This window comes from Ammospiza nelsoni, chromosome 2, assembly GCF_027579445.1.
Source record: "Ammospiza nelsoni isolate bAmmNel1 chromosome 2, bAmmNel1.pri, whole genome shotgun sequence".
Taxonomy (NCBI): Eukaryota; Metazoa; Chordata; class Aves; order Passeriformes; family Passerellidae; genus Ammospiza; species Ammospiza nelsoni.
This window is the reverse complement of record NC_080634.1, coordinates 114,086,730-114,108,788: the sequence shown is the minus strand read 5'-3', so window position 1 is coordinate 114,108,788 and position 22,059 is coordinate 114,086,730. Positions and strand designations below refer to the sequence as shown.

Sequence of the window (22,059 nt, the reverse complement as noted above, 5' to 3'; positions counted from 1 at the left end):
CTCCAAAGCTGCATCAACTGTTGCTTTCCTGTGCATGTGTTGAAGTGAGCTGCTGTCTTTAGTGAAGGCAAACAGAGGGATGCTGGTGCTCCTGTGCAAGGCTGCTCGGGGGGAGTGCAATGAGCTGGTTCAGTTCTGGAAGCAGGAGTGTGTGCTGTGCCTTTGCTCTGCTTGGGGTTGACAAGTTGGGTGAGAAGGGGATGAATCAGCCCAGGCTTAGTGCTGCCCTCAGGCCACTGCCTGGCTTTCCTGGAGTTTGTGGGGTTGTTCGAGGGATTTTGTTGTGTGAGCCAAAACAAAGCAAAGGTGCTCAGCTCTGTGTTGTGTTTGCCTCCCCTAATCTGAGGCCTTTGAAAAGGAGCACTGAGGGATGTGGCTAAAAAGTAAAACTCGCCTTGGGTGGAGGCAATGGCTTGGATTGACTTGGCTCTGTGTGTGTTGATAAATTTAGTCAAACATCCAGAAGAATGAATAGACTTTATTTAAAATATAAACATGGCAAGTGAAGACAAAAATTGCTATTACTAAATTCCCAAGTCCTTTTGAATGGTAGCAACCAACTGTCATCTAGGATTTACTGACCTCTAAGAATAGCTGGAACTCTAAGCTAAATTAAAGCACAGATTTTGCAAGAAAAGGCTTTTGTATTCAGGTGTATCCATGAAGTAGCCCAGAAATAAGAAAATCCAACCAGTCTAAATTTGTTTTAATGCCATGTTGCAGAGTGACTGCTAGGTCACTTCTTATATCTTTGAACCATTACAGTTACAGAATATAAAAGTGGAAACTACTTGTAGGAAAGGCTTCTGTCAGGTACAGCAGCACCACAGGCTGCACAAAACATCTTCATGTGACAGATAAGAAGGAAATGTCTGCAGGACTTTTTACTGACCCACTAGGAAATGGTTGCCCTGCACATCTGCACAGATGTTGTTCATGTTTTTGAGGTGTCTGCAAGCTTTCCTCAAGCAAGTTCCCTTTAGGGCACACTGAAGATGAGATTTGGACTCAGAAAATATCTGATATCTGGATTTATGGACATGAAAGAAGCACAGCTACTCAGCTGGGAGCTGCTTTGACAAAAGAGAACTGCTGCACTGTTGCCAAATGGCGCTGCCTCCAGTGATGTGAGTAAAACAGAATTTTCACTCAGCTGGGACTTGAAAGCTGATCTTGATATGAAAAATCAGTGTCTGAGCTCAGAGTTGATACTGGAGTGCCTCTTACACACAAAGCAAAAACAAACAAGACATTCACAAAAATCATAAAAATTTAGTCTAGCAACTGGTGCAGGAGAGGTCAAGTGTTTCCAGAGCTCAGTTTAAAATAACAATCTCCATCCCCTCATGACAAGATGGGGAAACTGTCCCATCTGGGAAAGAGAGCTAGTAAAAATTCCTCCTCCTCCAAAATTTCATATCATCAGCAAAGTTTTGCTATTATCAGGCAGTCAGTCTGGCTGACTTGGGGCTGAAACAGCAAGGCACATGCACTGGCACAAGGAAAATGCAGCTCTTGGCTTTCTGGACATTCATGGACAACACCCTGATAGAATTTGGGTTTTGTTCTTTTTTGTTTTGTTGGGTGCATGCAAGGATGAGACAAAAGCACAAGTTTAGTTTAGTTTAAAACCTTCAGTTTAAAATCCTCCCTGGAAGCCACAGGAAGGTGCTTAAATAAAGATTCAGTTGAATCAGGCAGAGCTCAACCACAGGTTTTGTTCCATCCTGAGAAGGGTAAGTCCAGGTAACATGACATTCACATAGCAGAGAGCACTATTTTTAATTGTGATTTCTACAGCTTGTTTTTTCTCACAGCTGGCTCCTGTTCAAAGTGGAAGTCCCCTTTGTGGTGGAATATTTGGTAAAAACCAAAATATTGCTATCAAGGCTTAAAGAAGACACCTTCCCTTATGATAACAAATTCATTATTTGATCTCATTAGAGAAATTCCTGTTTTTGGAGGACTGGCTGCTCTGCCTGGTTCTGTACACAGCAGCAGCTGGTGAAAAGAGACAATGAAAGGATTGTACTCTAGAGAGAGAGAAACGTGGAAGAAGTCACAAATTTCACTCTGCAGAGTCCTTCAGTTTTCTTTCTTTGTTTTAGCTGCCTTTCTTCACATGTAGCCATCCTCAGGGTAAGGTGACAGCAAGCACATCCCATGCTCCTGAAGGTGCTGCTTCTGCTCCTGAGAGTCCTCAAGGATCCTGATGAGAGACTGGACAGTCTCCTGCTCCCAGGGGTCTGGCACAGAGCTGAGTCACAGGATTTCTGCTTTCCTCAGTACAGTGCCCAAATCACTGACAGTCACAGGGGACTGTCCAAAGTGCTGAGCTGGAGTGGTGACACAACTGTTCTGTAGACACAGTCAGTGGTTGGAATGAAAATCCTGCAGATTTTTATCTCTCTTGTCCTCTAGAAGCTTTTAATTTTTTTCCTTTGCCATCTCTCTTGGCAGAAATCTGTCACTTGTATTACAAACAATGCTGCCACTGAGGGAGTGATGCTTCTCTTGACACATCTCCAGCTGCCCAAATTGTTGGCAGACCTTCCATTTAGACAGGTGCTGTAAGAACAAAATAACTTATTTTTATTCAAAAATAGACAAAAAACTTCCTCAGAAATAATCATTCCTATGTAACCAGTGGAAGAAGCTGCAAAGCTATGGAAAAGACATATTCATGCTGCTGAGAGAGAGCTGAGTGGGGAGAAGTCCTGCCCAATACCCAGGACACTGGGGGCTCTCTGTCCTCATGCCACAGCCTGGAAGTGCCTCTCTGTGCAAATGGAAACAGTGACCTCTCTTGTGAAGGGATAGCAGTGTCGCCTTGGGCTCATTTAAAACTATTTCAGAGAATGAGATGTACAAATCCTCTCTGTGGCCAAGAGAAAACAGCTTCCTCTGGGTCCTCTCAGGAAATGAAGGAATTCCTTCATGTAATAGTTCAGAACTGCTCCAGCTCTGAGTTTCTCCTCACCAGAGCTTCCTCACCCTCACTGGAGTGGGTGGCTGGAGAGACTAATCCCACCAGGATGGAGTTACTCTTCCTTGCAATCTGCCTTCCTCCCAGTTTCCAAACTCTTTTTTGCCTTTGTATCAGCAAAGTTAGTTTCAGTAATCTCAGTTTGGTTTGCAGTATTCAGATTCTCACTGCCATGAAACAACCTGACCTTCTTCATAAGGTGCCAGAAGCAGAAGTGCATTTACAGCAGTATTGAAAAGCAAAATGCTGTGGCAGAGCATCCCCCTGGATGCACCTCCCCAGGGCCTTACCCCCCATCCACCACCCACAACAGGATTGAAAATACCAGGTAATGATTGAATTACGCTAGAACTTCTCCTAGAGCTCATCTTTTGTACTAAGGTAGTGCCAGCTTTATTTCTAAATAATTCCTGCCAGATACTGGTTTTCTCTTTTGTTAAGAAATCACAAAGCAGCAAACCTGGACTGATGGAGGCTTGATAGCCAGGACAAACTCTGCCTCAGTGCTCAACTACCATCACCCTTAGACAATTTCTTCTAACATCTGGCTTAAATCTCCTTTGTTTAAGTCTGCTGTGCCTTAATTGCAGAGTCAGCTGGGTTAGCACAATAAATAAATTGTCCCATCCTCTCAAAAGACACTCTGAATGTTGTTATTGTGTCCTTAATCAGCCTGGCCTTCTCCAGCCTAAACAGACATAATCCATCTGTCACCAGAGATCACATTCCCTGGAGCATTTTAATTTCTCTGGTATTGATCCAAGTTGTCCTTAAATTAGGATGCCCAAAGCAGGAGCCTCAGAGGTGGGACAGCTTCTGTCATCAGTGAGCCACCAAAGCTGCTGTCCCACCTCCTCTTCCACAAGTGGAGTGGAGAAATGACAATGAAAAGACAACATCTGGAAGGTGCCCTTGCTTTGTCCTCAATGAACAAATCATGCTACAGCAGCCTTCAATACAAACAGGATAAATATTTACTCTTATTCATGCCACAGAGGTTTTTTTACTAATGGGCTAAGGCCAGGGATCAAACCAAGAAGGGCCTGCAATAAGTCAGTCTGGAGAAGAAAAACTTGACCTTAAATGAGCTGTTTGTGCTACGTCAATGCAGTTCCTAGGAACAAAAGGAGAAAATATCTCTTTATTTTAAGGAGAAAGTCCATCCTCCTCCATAGATTATGCTCTGCAGGAGGGAGTGCAATGGCTGTTGATGTTTAGCAACCACAAATGTTGGGGATCAGGCTGTGGTCTGAAAAATAACTGACCATTAACCCAGTTCCCATGGCTGTCAAAGAAATTCCAGAAAAAGTAAAAGCTTTTTTTATGGGTTTATTTATTTAAGGGTTGTTTTCGTTCTGCTTGACACTATGCATTGTGTACATTCACAGCATCTGCTACAGCAAACTATGCTCTAACTAGTACAGTTTTAGTGAAACCACAGCATTTTCTGCCTGTTCTGCAGACACACAGGCAACAGTCATTAGATTCAGTAGAAACTACCAAGTGAGATATGAAATAGGCAGATATTTCACCCTGTACTCTTGCAAGTCCTCTGTCCAATCTTTTTTCCAAATCTGTCTTCATTTTTTCACCCAATTTTCATTTTTTCCCTACTATAAATAACAAATGAATTTGTAAATGAGCTGGCCTGCAATATTATGTGGCAATAAAAATAAAAATATGAACATGGTGAAGGTCTGAAGAGCATGTTTCTTCTAGAAAAGGAGGGTTTTTAAAAAACATTGGGTGTATATAGGCTCAGGTTCACAGACATGATGCAAATGATGTTCCTGTATCCCAGTTAAAGATCACCTAGGATGTAGTGCACAAAAAAATCCTTCAGTTTGTATCATCCAGCCAAGTCTAATCTAAAGGTTTGTGCTGAATTTGAGTACTGAAGCTGTGAAGTTAAATCACTCAAAACAAACAAAATAATATATTTTTAATACTTACAACTGTGTCCTCCTTGGTCTTCTCTTTGCTGGACATCTGTTGAAACAAATGCATGGGTTTCAGCATATAGGATAGATAACCACAGACTTCAGAAAAATGAGATTGATTTTAAGCAACATCCACCAAAGCTGAGGGTTCAATGTGCTAAATGTTCTGTAGAATGCAGTCCAATATTCTATTTGCTTACAACCCAGGCTACCATTTCAGAAAGGAGAGATTTTGGGATTGAAAAATCCCCCAAAAAAATCCCATCTTGGGATAGAGTCCTGCCTCACTCTTGGGTTGTTTCTGTAGGAAGGACATGACTTCTACAAGAGCTGCTGCAGATCCTGGACAAGATCACAACCCTTCTTTCCCCTGATCTTTTCTGAGGGTTGCTAACATGGATTGTCCTTGTCCATGAAAAGTGTGGGTGTCCCTGCTCTGTCCCTTAGATGTTGGCTCCTGGATAGGGTCTTAGAGGTGCTCAGCTACATTGGCAGACTCAGTCTGGCCCACAAGATGTCTTTTAGAGCTTTTTTACAGTCACACACATGGGCTACACATCCAGCTACACAAGGGTACCCATGTGACCAGCTACATTTCTGCTTGATCCCAGCAGGATCCTGACCCTTACTCATCCAGCCAGTGACTCTAGAGCTCTCAGGACTGAATTATGCTCTGATTTCTGCTTCAAACTGTGCTAAGCTGAGCAAGCTACTGACCCCAGTCCTGTTTTGTGCCATCTGTCCAGAAGGAGCCTGCAGGGATCACAGCTGACAAACCATAGCCCAAACAGACACAAAGCTGAGTTACTCTCACACCCAGAAATTACTTCCTGTGAGGCCCAGGATTCACAGAATCACAGAATTCACAGAATCACTGGTTGGAAGAGACCTTAAAGATCATTGAGTCCAACCCAGTCCCAACAGCTCAACTAAACCCTGGCACCCAGTGCCACATCCAGGCTTTGTTAAACACACCCAGGGATGGGGACTCCACCACCTCCCCGGGCAGCCATTCCACAACTTTCTCACTCTTTCCATAAAATCTTTTTCCTGATATCCAACCTGTATTTCCCTTGGTGCAGCTCGAGGCTGTGTGCTCTGGTTGTGTCAGTGCTGCTGGAGAAAGAGCCCAGCCCCAGCTGAGCACAAACACCTTGCAGGAAGGTGTAGAGAGTGACGAGGTCACCCCTGAATTCCCTTTTCTCCAGGCTAAACACCCCCAGCTTGGAGAAAGACACGGACACAGGAAGAAAGGCTCAGACACAGGAAGAGAAAATCATAAAGAATAACACATCCTGGGGCACTACATTTCCTCCCCAGAGCATCCCAAGTTTTTGTTAATGGCAGGATTTCCTACTGCTTGTCATACTCATCTCTTCCTACTAGATAACGTAGCTTATACTTCATCTAGCTTACTCATAATTCAGCTCTTCCTGCTGGATAACACTGAGCATTTTGGCAAGTGAAAAAGGATTCTTATAATGTGGTCATGCAAATGAAGTGTCTCATTACCTTTATAGGACACTAGATTAGAGGACCTCCTTCTCCACAGCCAGCAGATTAAACCAGTTAGAAGACCTATCACAAAGACAATGCCAATGATGCCAGCTGCTTGAGCACCTCGTCCTTTTTTCTCTGTTTTTTTGTCACTTTCTGTGCCAGGACCACTGATTTTCTTCTGCTGTGTGTCTAGAATAAAATAGAAAAGGAAGTCATGAGGTGTAAATTCTCAATTTCATACCAGGCAAATATTTCACCATGTTTTAGATGCATAAAAAATTCTGAAGGAGTCAAGATTTGTGCTATTCATATCACTGTGATTTTGGTGATTCCTTCTGAATGAGACACATCTCCAGCTAATTATGTCTAAATACCAGTTTACTCTTCCCTGTCCTCAGAATGCATCCATTCTTCTTTTTTCCTTTTTCTTCTTTCCCTCCTTGAGAGGCTGTATGTTTGGGCTTGTATCTAGACTCAGCTGAAAATAAATCTATATAGAATCTATAATGTAAGTCTGATAGTATTCAGAAAAATGGGTGAAAACCCGTTTCCCTGAAGTTAGTGAAGGATCTTCACTCATTGCTGCAAACTGAAGGTTTCAAATCACATCTCTTACTCTTTCAACTGAGACTGAGAGACTAAAAAATCCCACAAAAATAGTAATATGAAGGTCTCTTCCCTCAGAAGAAAACATGACAATGCCATTAGGAAACTAATGATGAGGTTACTTGATTTTCCTTTAATTTGGGATGACAGCATGGTGTATTATCATATAAACACTCTACTATGCAACTTCTGCTCATATGTTCAATTTTTGCTCCTGGAAATAGTTAATAATGTTTGCCTACATGTATGAGATCAGTGTTTGGGGTGTTCTTAATACCTTTTTCCTTTAATAGCTTTCTGGTTTTGTGGAGAGTTGAGTGACTAAATACTTGCTTTTACTATTAATCATCACATCAGCAATAATTAGCACATTTTACTTGTGCAACAAGGTACATTGTTCCATTGAGCTCATATTGCCCGTTTGCTGCAGACCTGAAGTTGTGCACTGTATTAAATTGAGTTTTGGAGAAGCTGGAAATTGAACTTTGGAACTCGGCAGAGTAAAAAGCAAATGTTAGTGTTGCAAGGCCATTGTGTAGGGGGTCAGAAATCATGGATCTGCTGGATGGTGGCCCCTGAAAAACAACCTGACTCCCCAAACCATCATGTTCCTGAGAAACTAAAAGGTTAAGCTCAGCAACTGCCTCAGATGCAAGAGCTTCTCAGTGCTGTTGTCACAACACACTTGGTGGGTTATTCACTTCAGTGTGGAAGACTTAAACATCAGATCCATATCTAAGCATAACTGGAGCTTGAAAACAAAGCCTGAGATCTTCTTAGAATATTTTGGAACCACTGAATTAATGCACAGCCCTCGTTAGTGTGCATCTACAGACAGAGACACACTGGATGACATTCCTGCTACCTAGAAAGCATGAGGGAACTTACAGTTGGCTGATAGATTTTCCTGCAGCATCTCATTTTCTATGGAGCACTCTATTTGCATGTTGGAAGTGGCTGTCACCTTCAGTGTGCTGAGAACACTGAAGGTGCCATCGTCGTGGGGTATGATGTCTGTTTGTGAGTGATTCAGGCGACTGTTGTTCGCTTTATTGATCCAGTAAACGTTGGGCTTTGGGTATCCATTGCCAGACCTGCACTGAAAGGTCACCTCCTCTCCAGTGCTGTCACTGTTTCTTATTGGTCCACTGAGTATTGGTTGGCTGTAACTCGCTGGAGAGCAAGGAGAAAAAGAAATAGTTGTCAACGTTTTGAAACGTACTGGAAAGGCAAAATTTTGGGATGGATTCTGAACAAACTGTTGGATTTGACACCACCCTCAAGACTTGAAAGAGAAGTGCCTGCAGGTTTGGTATGTAAACCACAGAGCTGAGAGAATCTCTGAGGGGGCAGAAAGCTAAAGCCAAGTCCAAAGGAAGAAAGGACCAACTTCAGCTGCTGTCACACAGTCACATGCAAGAGCCCTCATACCCATGAAAAACAAGAAGAGAAACAGACACTGGATAAACAGTTTTTACATGCATTCCTCAAGGTTTATGTTCCCTGTCTTAAATTAGGCAGAGAAGACTTCATTTCAGCAAAGAGCAGAAGTCTGTTTCAAAATTAAAGTTGTGCTTAAATATAATATTGAGATAGGACAAATTTGAAAAGTGGAAATGAGAATTTGGGCAAAGTGACACAAGCTCTTACCTGCTAAGCTGAGAACCACTTCTGCATGGTGAATCACTTTGGGAAGTTCAGTTTTCTCCTGCACTATGCATTTGTATGTATGCTCATCACTCTGGCTGACATTTAGCAATAGCAGAGAAAAATCACCATTTTCCAACCTATCCCAGAATAACTGAGTCCTGTCTTTAAAGTGAATACATTGATTGCTGTTATCATCTTGGCCAGAGATCAGTGCATGTACAACTGAACACTTTTCTTGATAGGAATCATCAGCAATTTGCCAATATACCCGGAGATTTTTTAATTGCAAGGGTTTCTTTTCATTATAAATGCAACTTAGTGTGACGTTGTCACCAAGTTTACTGATGATGTTCTTCTTCTCTAGTGCTGCAACTACAAGATTAAAAGAGAGAGAGAGAGAGAAAAGGGAGGTTATGTGGGGAAAAAAGTAATTATTTTTGAGTACATTATACCACATATAGACTCTGGTATTAGTTCTATAGCAGGTGGGTGAGTATGCTCTCTTCATAGTCATTCCTATCCCCCAAATTTCCAGTGGCTAATTCTCTCCATGTCTATTTGTCTGTGCATTGTCCAAAGGGACCTTTTCTCTGAGAGCCAAGCAGTGTTAATCATTCCTAGCCCCATGGATACCCACATTTCACTTTGCACTGACTGCAGACACATATTCAGGTCCTAATGCTTCAATAATCACTTATTTTTTTTTTTAATTAAGAAAAACGCCAAATAACTCCACTTAGTTCACAAGAAGTGGAAACATTGATAAGAAAGAGTGCTGCCATTATTTTGAGACCCAAAAAATTAAGAAGGGGAATAAAAGTACTTCCCAAAGCTGGCATGACAAAGCAACCACATTTTACTGCTACTGTCAGTGACACCCTCTGAACAAACACACTCAGCTGGCAAACCAGCACACCCAGATCCCTCCAGTGGCACTTTCATTAGACATTTACATCTTGAGGGTCACTTGAGGTAAAGTCAGGACCAGATCTGTCTTTCAGAGCACTTTTCCTGCCTTTTGGACATGAGAAAGGCATCCTCTGCTCCATGTGAGCAAGGCAAAGGCACGAGGTGATGACAGCTGATGCAGAAAGCTCAGCTCAGTGAGTCCCACAGGGCTGGGCAGCTCTGCCCACACCTCCCTGCTGGATCCATCACCCCAGACCAGCAGCCAAAACCTCACTGGTGCAATGGTTGGTGGCACCAGAGCAGTGTTTGTGTTGTGGGTGCCAGGCAAGAGGGGTCAGGCATGGGGCTGGATGGCAGAGATTCCAGCTGGGGGAAGGGACTACGTGGGTGGATGGCTCAGGGGAAGGAAGATGACAGAGTGGAGGTTTGGAAATGAAGAAACAGTGCATGGTGAGGTGGGAGGGAGGTGGCAATGCTGAAAGGGAACCTGTCTTTGTGAGGGTGCACTGGGACTCAGAAACAGCTCATCTACACATCTGAGCTGGGCACCCTGGTCTAAAACTACCACTGAGGCAGACACAGTGCTTGCGGGGAGAAAGGCAGGATGTTTACCAGGTACTGGGACTGGAAGAACAGGCTTGAAATGCAACACAATTGCTTGGCTCAGATTTTGGGAAACCCATTGGAATAGCAGGAAAAGCAATGCCCTGGCAATGATGGGTGAAACTCCATGAGTGGTCAGAAACTGGCCAGCCAGCATCTATTGGGACTGAATCTGGGACAGTTTGTCCTGATATTGGGGCCAGGGAGTTTCCTTGGTGGCTTTGTTGAGGTCCTTCTCAGTGATTAAGCAAGAATAGAGGAGAGAACTCCAAAAACACTTTAATCACGAGGTGGTGTGATTTAATTCTACCTTTGTTTTGCAAGGCATATTTTAGAACCATAGTAAAAGTAAAATGACTAATAGTAGGAGTAAATTTACTACTAATAAGCAGTAGTAAAATTACTTGATACTGTGACATATAATTCTACTCTTGAGTATACAGGCATGTTAGATCTGCTTGTCAGCAGCTCCTATTTCTCCACTTCAAAGGCCTTTTGTTGACAGAGATAAGTACACAGGGAAGTCTCTGAAGCAAGCAAAGCAATCTGAGCAAGAGCATCCATAAGATCTCTGGCTGCTCTCTGCAATGAAACAGAAATTGATTTTTCCTTCCCTGATGCATGTCAGAGAAACAATTCACTCTGAGGAATTCTTCAGTATCTTGTAGAAAACACAGAGATGTTCATATTGTACATTTTACATCTACTTTGTGCATTTGGCCAAACACATTAAAGGGAGAGTTTAATTTTTACTGAGATTTTATGCACTTACCAGCTTTCAGGATAAGAAGGAGCAGTAACAGAAATCCGTACCTAAAACAAAAAACAAACTAGTGTTACAACTGACTTTGCATCTCTGTTGTTTAAATAAGCAATAACCCCAATTTTGATTGTTTTAATATAGTGGCAGAAGTAGGTAAATTAGGTACTGCTCCTATGTAATGCCCCATTGAGTATTTGCATTTTTGACAGCTGCAAAACTTCTGTTTATACAGCTCAGCAGTGGTTTGGTGGCCAAGGCCACGAATAGCAGCAAAATGCACTAATATTGGAATCAGGGCAGAGGGCATGAAGCTGGTGTTGGGCCTGTCTTCTCTTCTGAAAGAATTGATTTGCTTGCTGGACAAACAGGTTCTGGGGGCTATCTGGGTCACTGGGAGGGACAGTGGCTGCACAGGTCAAAACCTTATAAAAGTTCTCCAATTTTTTGCTGAATCTCCAGGAGTCATTTTGTCTGGTTAAAGGGAAACAGCAGCTGACCATGCTGCCCACCAGGTTGTGCACTGAGTAAAAATGTGTAAACAGGAAACCTGCTGATAGTGGAGAGCTGTGCAAAGGTTTTTGCTGGGAGGAATTTGGTGTGTTTGATTATTCAGGAGGGGCAAATCTGTGCAGGAGTTTCTCCAAAGGAAAGAAGGCCATAGGAAACCCAGTTTAACCCATCTATAAAGTCCAAGTGATTTAACTCTCATCCCACAGGGGTTTAAGCTAAATGGACAGCACTTCCCTGTGAGTTACTTTAAAATAGCCTTTCAGCACCACACCTAGTCACACATTGTGCTCTCCTTCTTCCAGACTGCTGTAGGAAGGGAAAGAAAGATGCTGGAAAGGTTTTGGAATGAAACTGTGTGGCTGAGCTGGCCACCTCAGTATTGCTCAGGTGCAATAAGGTTGCACAGCTGAGCTGAGGGGCAGAGTGACAGGAGCTCTGGCCTGTCACCATGTACCCAGCTCACCAGTGCAAGCAGGACTGAGAGGCCACACTGTCCAGGTTCAGCTGGCTCCCATTCCCCAGAGTTCTCATGATGCCTTAAGTTTAACTTTCATATTTTCCAGATTCTGTACTGCATTAGCTATAACTCTGAACTTCATATAAAGTGTTAGCAAGTTGTCCTCACAGTTTAATTAGATAAAACAATCCTTTTCCATCTGGAGAACCAAGGACACTGTTGCAGCTTCAGGCCCAAAAAGTGTAACAGAGAATTGAGGAGAGCAGTCTGGGAGGATGGGACTGCATAACCTGAGCTGTAATTGGACAATGAACCCTAATATATAAATGGACCAAAACTTATAAAAGTGGGAAAAGGTGTGACCCAGGAGTCCATCTTGAGTGTAGCCTCAGTCAGCCTCTTGTGCTGCCCAAGGTGCATCCTTTGAAGGCCTTTTCAATAAATCCCTGTTCTATTCCTTTAACACTGTCCAGCCTCTGTTCCAGGCAGCCTCTCAAGGCATCACTCAGCCCTCACAGGCCCAGCACTGAGCCCTGGGCTGGGGCAGAGGGATAAAGGGATTCCTGCTCCCAGCAGGCCATTTCTGCCCGGGACTGAGCTCCAGATTCTCCCACCCAGGCTGGTCACTGCCTTCCCTCCAAACCAACCCTGCCCTGCCTGGCCCTCCTCCCTCCAAGGCCTGACCTAAACTCACTCCCCACAGCCATTCCTCACTTTGCTGTGCTTTACAAAATCCCCTCTCTTCCAGGCTTCCTGCCCTTTCCCCACAGCTCCCTTGTCCAGCCAAGCACAGGAATTCACACATCACATCTATTTGTATTTTGTAGAATTATCATCTTCCCAAACCTATTCAGCTTTCCATGCAGAAAGCAGAGAACATTCCTGACACAAAATCTACATCTACTTGAAGCCCCATTCCCAGAGACTGAGGTGGAGAAATTGTAGGGGAGAACCAATCTGAATTGTATTATTTTTTGTATAAAGAACACACTTTATTTTCTTTTTCTGTGTCCTTTGAAACGATTTGATAGATGAGGTTTGAAAAGTTTAAGTGTATGCCCAGTGTGGAAAATATCTGCTCTTTACTTCAGTAAATTTGCAATCAGTCTCAAAGAAAGTCTCCCAGGGAAGCACATCTAAACATTCTGTTCTGTCTCTTCTACTACTTCTCTTACATTAAGTAGTTTATTAACCAATATCAAATAGGTAAAACATACAACTCTACAAAACAGAACAGCAATAGATTTTCTTTTACTAATGTATAAACATAAGTGTAAAGATTTTTACAGTGGCCTTTACACGTGGATTTGTATTTTATTGCCGTTGTATTTTTACACTGTTCAGGAGTCATCACATTTGTACCAGGCTTGTAGATGTTTGTCTTGACAAGCTCAGCTCATGTAGTCACCAATCTTTCTTAATCCCATGCCTGTGTTTGTTTTATTATTCCCAACCCAAGTTAGAAGCTATGGATATAGCAACTCATTTGAATAGAATGAAAACAATAACTGATTAATACTTAAGAGACTCTCTAGGGAATTTCCCATGGTAGGCATTTGCTAATGCCAACAGACATTTAGATACATCAGTCAGAACTGATTCTCATATGTATGTATACAAAGCAGATCCTGATTTCTCATTTTAATATATGATGCCACAATCAAGGTTAGACAGATCCAGAGATGCCTCCTCCTCCTCTTTCTTGAAGGAAGTTGCAGCTGTGGTTTTGTGGGGGTGGTTCCACCCACGATGTTCCCCTGGAATGGCTTCAGTTCCAAGCTTCAATTGGAAAAAGTGAGAAGTGCTCTGCCTGCAGAGAAACTTCTACATTCACTCAGCTCCTGTGTCCATCACTAGCAGTGAGCTCAGTGAAGTGCTGGCATAGCTGGGATCTTGCTCTCTTAATTAAAAAATAAATTTAAGCTTCTTTTTCTTTCCCACACCTTCCTCATCTGCAAGTGTTTTAAAATGCCGTGTGAAACAGGAGAAAGTTGCACTTTTCCTTTCACGGGTGAGATGACTCTTCCTACCAGCACCTCAACTTCTCCATCACTACTTACCTTAAAGCCATGGGATGTTGCTGCCATGGCAGGCTCCAGCCAGGCAAGAGATATCCCGATGCTTTCAGTAACAACTCAGGGGGCTTTGCTCCACTGCTGAGACCCACTTTGTCCCCTAACCTTGTGGGGACACGGCTTTTCCCGATCAGCAGGTGCCCTAAGCGTGTCACCTGCGGAGCTTTGCTAACACCTGCTGGAAGGCAGCGCTACCCGGGGCAATGAACCCCAGTGAGCCACGTCCCATCGCAACCCTTCAGCTTAAAATATCCATAAAAGGCGTTAATTCCCTGGAGCCCTCCATGGCCGCTGTGACAGGGGACCCCTGCCCGGGCTGACCGGGAGCTCTGGCAATCCCCAGCTCCGGGAGCGCCGCAGCCTGTCCCGGCTCCCTGGGTCTCCCTGAGGGCATTTTAGCAGCCCAGCCCCCGCCAGCGCTTTCCCTTCCCGCCGCAGCAGCAAAACTCGCGTTTCCCAAGGGCGATGCGCATTCCTGGGAGCGGAAGCAGCGACCCTTCCCCGCGGCCACCACGCACTCACTCACCCTCGCGGCTCCATCGTGCCGGACCGGCCGTGCTGAGCTAAACCGAGCCGTGCCGAGCGAAGCCGAGCAGCGGCTGCCCGCCTCAGGCCGTCCCCTTTCCCGCCCACGCCTCCTCCGCCGGGGATTTCCGCTTCTGAGCGCGGGGGCTCAGACTCAGCACGTTCGTCCCGGCCGTGAGGGGTCTCAGGGACCCGCCTGTCCCCAGTGAGCCCTTTCCAGACCCTCGTCGGGGCCGCTGGATGAGGGATCCCGGCTCTGCAAATCCATGTGGGCTGAGGGAAGGACGCCGGTCCCCCTCAGGCGGGACGCCCCTCACGCTGCTGAGGAGCCGGGACTGCTCCCTCGGCGGCTTTGGCCATAGCGCGTTGTGAAAAATGCGTATTTAATGACAAGATTCTCGCAAATATTAAAATGAATATTATATGCGTTGTGTTAGAAAGTTATGCTGTATTGATTTTCTTAAGTAGCGTGTTAAATATGGTATTAGGTTGTAGCATAAGGTTAAAATAGAAACTATGCTAAGTAAGGTACTTTTTTAAAAGAAAGGACTCGCACCAGATAGCAGCCACAGGACACCCAAATCTTTCAGAGAAAAATGATTTATTGCTCCATTATCAGATGAAACGAACTTCTTCCTGCCTCGCTCAGCCCTGAATACACCGTCGGGATTCAGAGGAAGAAGCTGACACTGACCAGACAAAATCCTGTGTTTGAATGGAATTTATGCATCATGTATGAGGTGTATGAATATGCAACAAGCTATTGCTTTTCAGGGTTAATCCTCTGTTAATGTGCCCTTTTCCAGGCTTATTTTGCCCAGAAAGAGGTACCCGGACTGTGTGTAACTCTTTGTTTTTATTGTCTCATATTGTCCTAATCCAAATTGTCCAAATTTTTATTACTATTATATTACTATTATTATAACCATTGTAATGATATTACTATGTTTAGAAACAGTTTATTACTATTAAACATTTAAAATTTTAAAAACAAACGATTGGCGTTTTTCACAGGCGTCCTCTTGGCTCTGCGAGGCGCTGGAGATCGGTGCCACAGCCCGGGGGCAGGGCAGGGACTGCACCCGGTGATCTCGGAGATCTCGAAGAATCCTGCCTGGGAAGCGGGAAAGTTGTTTTTTCAAAGTACGTTGGGTGTGTGTTTGCATAAATGGCATATTTATTCTGTATTTATATTTTGTAAATAGCTAAGTGTGGTTTGATAGAGAACAGAGCCGCACCTGGAGCTGTCGTAGGTGTGTTGGTGAGGGGGTGCTTTAGCACCCCCCGGGTGTTTGAAAACCGCGGTTCTCAGTCTCTACAGTTTCATTTTCGGCTCTACATCAATGGCTGTGTTTGCCTTGTTTGTTGTCAGGAGCTCAAACCCAGCTGGGACCTCTTTGCCAATGTGAGCATTTGTGACACAAGGCACAAAACTTTCACAGCAATGGTTAAAGTCTACCACATTAATGTTTTATTTTTTCTGGGTTTTAGTCACCCTGGGAATAAGATGACGTTGTGCACAATGAATATGAAACTGGGGTTGTGCAAGACCCGCCATCTCAAGGCCATTTCCGCTGCCAGCCAGCAGCAAGAAGGGGCTTTCAGTTTTGGGTCTTAAAGCTGACGCTACTTAAGCCTCTCTGTATCACTGACACCTGCAAATCAGTTGTAGCCATGATATTTTCTGAAAAATCTCTTTGCCAGGATTTTTCTCCTGAGAAGCTGAGAAACCTCAGAAGAAAAGAAACACAATGATTATCTGCTGCTGTGCAATGCAACAGGTACATCTTTGATTGGTCTCATGTGGTTGTTTCTTATTAATGGCCAGTCACAGTCCAGCTGTCTTGGACTGTTTGGTCAGTCACAAGATTTTATTTTCATTCCATTCCTTTCTATTCCTTGCTAGCCTTCTGATGAAATCCTTTCTTCTATTCTTTTAGTATAGATTTAGTATATCATTTTCTTTTAATGTAATATATATCATAAAATTATAAATCAACCTTCTGAAACATGGAGTCAGATTCTCATCTCTTCCCATGTCGGGACTGCCTGCAATTCCCACAATCAGTCATCATTTTGGAAGGCCCTAAATTTGTGCTAAATTTAAAGGAAAATAAACATTCCTATGGAATTATACCTGAATCAGAACATATTTATATCAGCCAATTCATGTCTTTCACTGAAACATTTCCTGATGGCATATCATAGTTTGGGAACTGTTCTTTTGATATTTTAGGTGCTGTTTTTAATACCAGGCATTTGGTGAATGGGGATGCACAAAGAATCAGTTCTTTTTGGCTAAAAACTTCCTGACTTTAAAAACTTGGGAGTTTATGTGACTTTTTACAATTCTGGATATGTTTTTTTTTTCTTTCTAAATACACAATTTGAAAGAACTCTTCTGCTGTTCTTTGCAATGGCTTCTATCCTGCTTTTTTCATACCTCTGTACCAGTTTTGGTGGAAAGGAATGTCCCAATAAGCAAGAAAGGCAAATGTGTCTCCATAGCCAGGAATCTCTGGTATTTGGAAAGGTCAGGTTGAAACCATTTTTCTGCCTGCATCAGACTTTTGAATATGGATTGCTAATGAATTTTTAATCTATAAGGCAATCTTGCCTTCTATTTCCCTTCTAAATGGTGTCCATGAAGGCCCAGCCTTATGCAGGTAACTTGCCCCTACCTGCAGAATTCCTCAGAGGACATGAAATACATGGATGTTCTTCTGCCACTGACTCCATTCCTATGGCACACACCGAACAACCCTGTGGTTAATAAAAGCAGGTTCTCACTGCCAAATCATTGCCATGACGTGTAAGATGTTTCTTACCACACAAGCAAAAAAAAAAAAAAGAGAAGCAGCTGATATGGTTCCTTGTATTTACACTGAATAGCATACAATAAAAATGTGTTTTTATTCTTTTGAACACAGATTTGTTAATATGGCATTTGCTAGCAATAAGTTGGGGTATTTGACTCAGGGTCAAAAGAGAGACCTCAGTGATGTGATCTTTGCCCTACAAGTATCCCATCAAAAATAAGATGAACAATAACAGAGATGTTTGAAAAGCCTGGGTGAAAAGTTTTCATCAAAGATGTGACTCCTCATTCCTATTACGATGCACTCACAGAAAAATTCAGGCAGAGACAGCTGAGTTCCTAGAGTGATTTTAAAAGCACCCTAATTGTTGACAGGTAATTTGTCCTCTCTTTGGTGTAGACACACTGACACAAAACATCTAAGGCTGTCAGGAAAATAAAGTAACTCCCTACAGCTTGTGTGTGGCAAATATGTTGCCTGTAGACTTTGAAACTAGAAACACTGGTAAGATTTAGGGAAAAAAAAAAAAGGAGAGGAAAACGATATCCCTGTTTTTCTGTGCACTTAGAGAAGTGAGAGAGCTGTTTGCTTTCAGGTGTGTGTCATGCAAAGAGAATTGGTAGATCTGCAAAGTACCCATCTTATTAATACAGTTATTGAGAATCCAGACTGAAACGGAGACATATATAGAAGAAAAGATACATATATAGAAGATATATATTCTCTAAATGTATAGAAGAAAAGATCTCAGACGGATTGAACACCTCTGGGGACAGGAAAAAGAGGTGAGATGGTTGTGTGTGGTCTGTGGGACTTCAACTGTGTTTGGAGTCAGCCATCAAAGCAGTACTGTGACACCTGAAATATATCACATCCTTATGGAATTGTGTGACAAATCATTGTTTTTTGCACTGTGGAGGTGCATGGCACTCAAACTTTACTAAAGTAAACTATGACTAACAACTGGGAAAAAAGTCAAGAGAGAAATCACAGTAGCTTCGGCCACTTGTGTGATTTTATGTAGGGGTAAAAACAAAAGAAGATACAAGGTGTGAATGATTTTGCAACACTTTTCCAATACTTTTTCTCTGCCTACAGAGAAGCTAGTAGAATTAGGAAATGGAGGAGGGACACTTAAAGGAGGATGAGGGGAGGATAGTGAACAAACATAATTTTTTTCCTTAACTAGTGGAGTCAGTGGAGTAAGACAGCAAAGCTGGCTGCTAAGAACAGTCTGCTGATGAGGGAAAAGATGCAATTGCAGTTAAAGTATCTTGTGATTCTGAGAAAACCATTGTGAGAAGTCAATGAAAAAGAGGAAGCAATAGTCTGTCTGTTTGCTCTCCTGCTCACATTTTGTTGCGACACCAGGCACTCAGGGAATTGGCCAAAAATATCACTTTAAACACCCAAATTCCATGCAAAAGAGGAAACCTGTAGCCGTGTAAAACACATGTTTTGTGCAAAATGTACTTTGTGTGTGTGGCAGCAATGACAATCCATTAAATAAATACCCAGAGAAGGAAAGTACTGTGTTATATTTAGTCATGTTGTTAGAAAGGAGCACTGATATTCACAATTCTTTATTAGTTGTGCATGTTTAGATAGCTGATTTTCTGTTGTTTTAGGAATTGCAAGGGAATAACTACCTCAGCAATACTTTTCCCAGCTCACTCTGTGTGGGCATGTTAAAATAAAAAAAATCCACCATGGTATGTCATTGCTGAAAATGTCTCTGGAGCCTCTTGTTTTCAGGCCTCATTATCCTGTGTGCAATGACTCCAAAGAGAAGAGTGCTCTTGCTGTCTGAGTTCTCTCTGCTCCTTTGCTCAGTTTCATTTCTGCCAGAGAGCCTTTGCTCTGATCGTTCGCTCAGAACATGAGATTATGCATCAAAGAATCTGTGTGGGAATAGAATTCACAGGTTTTAGAGTGTGAAATGCCTTCTGGAGAAAGGTTACTTTCTTTTGCCCAGGTTCACTCCACTGACTAAAAATGACAAGAGAGGGAAGACAGCTGAAAAAACTCAGCTTTAAGCCACGTGCAGATGCCTTTAGCTGAGGAAGAGAAGGAGCAGATTGTCTGAAACCATCCAGAAGAGGTTTTCCTTCTCCAACAGCAAGTTGTTGGTTTTTAGGACAACTTCTTCAACATGGCATTTCTGATCCCACATAACACAGAGAGCACTGGAAATCTTCTGAGCAATTAAAAAAAAAAAAACATAACAGGTAAGGCTGGATCCCAGTGACTGCAAACTCTCACAGAGAGCATGGACAGGGAATCCATGGTGCATACACTGGCTGCTATCTAAAACTGAAATATAAAGGTGTTTAGAACCTACCAAAACTGATTTCAAACCTCAGCCTTCTCAAACTGAGGTAAGATGAAGTCCATAAAATGCCCTACAATTAAGGTGTCTTTTTGTTTGTGATCATTGTGATCTTCTGTGAGGAGAACTAAGGAAATGTTCAGAGAAAATGCTTAGGAGCCATTGTGGCAATAATCTGACAAAAAAACCAAAAACATCTAAACAGGTAAAACATTTTTCAGATTCAAACAAAATTATGTAAAGTCTCAAGACTAATACTTACCTAAGGAAATAAAATTCAGCACAGGTATTTGCTGTACAAATTAAAGATTACATCAACAATTTTTAAGAAGCAAATTAAAAGAAAGAATATTATCTATAATTTTATATATATAATTGTAACCTTATTATCTTTATGTCAACATAACTGTTAAAATAAATGAGCTCTGATTTGAAATTATTAAGCATGGGTTTGAAAACTGATATTGTGTTCCAAGTCTAAATGGACCTTATAGAAAGCTGTTTTAATAACAGGTGTTGTAAAAAAATCTCAACATTGTGTTAGAAAGCAAATATGTATCTGCTCTAAGCCATTGCCATCAAGTAAAGAATCTAGCAAATTTTGGAAATCAATCTCTGATATTAAAATATTCCCTCTTGGAGAAAAACAGCTGTACTCCTGGATACATTAGTGTCAGAGCAAAACAATGCCCATCACTACCAAAAAGAATGTTCTAATATTGTCTTTAGAAATAAAAAAAATATAGAAAAGTTTTTTTTCTCCTCATAGCACAGTTGAATAGGAAACCATGTAATGCAACAGGATATGATATGGGTGCCAATTAGTGAGAAATGGGAACTGAAATCTGTGTGACTTAATGTTGTTTATTGAATTATTTGATAAAACATGGTACTACTACTAGGATTTGATAAGAACTGTAGTTTCATTTTATTGTAAAAAGCTGGTTTGGCCCTTAAATAACTCAAAAAATTCCCTTTGATACCACTTGCAATACAAGTGTAAAGTGTAGATAAAGTGTAGTGTGGCATTTGGGTTTTTGAAAATGTGGTTGCAGGACAGATGAGTGCTTGGGCTGAATTCCCCTAAAAGCCCTGTCTTTCAGGAGGTGTAGAGGTCAGGACATTAACTGATTCCATAATGGGTTAGAGGCAGGTCAGGAGGTGTCAGCACAGTGAGTACAGGTGGGGATCTACCTGTGGATGCTGCCTGGATTTCTGTGTGTGCTGCCATGCCATGAAAGGCAGCCAAGGATGTGCTGCCTCTGCTATTCACAGCAGGACAGGGCTCACCCCAGAAAGTAAAAAAGGAGCAGTATTGCATGGCTTAGCAGCTGGTGATCAGCTGTCCAACATCTTCCTCCAGCCCCTGGTGCTCAACTTCTTGCACCATTGATTGCATATATATAATATTTTGTAATGTTTTAATTCTGACATTTCCAACCTCATTACTTCCTTTTTTTTTCCTGGCACTTGTCTCCAGCTAATATTGCAACGTGGCCTCTTTGTCCTTTTCCCATCACTGATGCTGGTGTGATGTGATGCAGGCAAGATTTGGTGGAGCAGCATATACTGCTGAGCTAGTTACAGCTCAGGGAGAGAGAAGTGGGTTTTATTTCTCAGTTTTGTTTGTGAGATTATTGATCATGACTTTATTTTGTAGAGGAAGGAAGGAAGGAAGGAAGGAAGGAAGGAAGGAAGGAAGGAAGGAAGGAAGGAAGGAAGGAAGGAAGGAAGGAAGGAAGGAAGGAAGGAAGGAAGGAAGGAAGGAAGGAAGGAAGGAAGGAAGGAAGGAAGGAAGGAAGGAAGGAAGGAAGGAAGGAAGGAAGGAAGGAAGGAAGGAAGGAAGGAAGGAAGGAAGGAAGGAAGGAAGGAAGGAAGGAAGGAAGGAAGGAAGGAAGGAAGGAAGGAAGGAAGGAAGGAAGGAAGGAAGACTGTACCTCAGAGCTGTAGGTGCTCTTGTGAGAGATGAAGGCAATAATGTGATCTTTGTCTAGACACATTCTGGAGAGGATACACTCTGATTTTTACTTCTGAAGGGGAAATTTTGAAGACTCTGCTCTTTTGTATGAAAAGAAGTCACAATCTGCCATAACTTGAAGATATTTAAGATGAATTTTTGCCTTAAATGATGCAGAAATCATTTTTCCTGGGGTAAAAACGGATGTGATCTGGCAGGGTGTCAGCTGCTCAGTGAACACTGCCCACTCTGACGTTACTTCCCTGAAATACTCCTGGGAGCAGTGAAAAGGAGATGGATGTTGCCATTCATCTACACACACATGGGTGGCCATGCTGCACAGCCAGCACTGTGGAGCAGACATTGACCCCTGCCTTTGTGACAGCTCAGGGGACCCTGCTTCAGAGAATGGAGAACACTCCTGCTCTGC

The 22,059-nt window shown here is 42.6% G+C and overlaps 1 protein-coding gene across 3 annotated transcripts; it reads right to left on the bottom strand.

Moving 5' to 3' along the window:
* Positions 1 to 458: 458 nt before the first annotated feature.
* Positions 459 to 14,599, bottom strand: ICOSLG (inducible T cell costimulator ligand). 3 transcript variants are annotated; one of them, XM_059466861.1, is made up of 7 exons: positions 14,526 to 14,599; positions 10,967 to 11,007; positions 8,683 to 9,054; positions 7,921 to 8,205; positions 6,439 to 6,615; positions 4,940 to 4,975; positions 459 to 2,568 (listed from the first exon to the last, which is right to left on the bottom strand). In XM_059466861.1, exons 1-7 carry the CDS (start codon positions 14,537 to 14,539, stop codon positions 2,558 to 2,560), a joined length of 936 nt encoding a protein of 311 aa, XP_059322844.1. In that variant the 5' UTR covers positions 14,540 to 14,599; the 3' UTR covers positions 459 to 2,557. The 3 variants fall into 3 exon arrangements, with proteins under 3 accessions (XP_059322844.1, XP_059322846.1, XP_059322845.1); XM_059466863.1 differs by lacking the exon at positions 14,526 to 14,599 and adding an exon at positions 13,985 to 14,220; XM_059466862.1 differs by lacking the exon at positions 459 to 2,568 and adding an exon at positions 4,570 to 4,798.
* Positions 14,600 to 22,059: the final 7,460 nt, after the last annotated feature.

Coding starts and splice junctions, on each gene's coding strand:
- ICOSLG (XM_059466861.1), bottom strand. Junction 9,055..10,966: donor CCTTCTTATCCTGAAAGCTG/GTAAGTGCATAA, acceptor TTAATCTTGTAG/TTGCAGCACTAGAGAAGAAG. Junction 8,206..8,682: donor AGTGGTTCTCAGCTTAGCAG/GTAAGAGCTTGT, acceptor CTTGCTCTCCAG/CGAGTTACAGCCAACCAATA.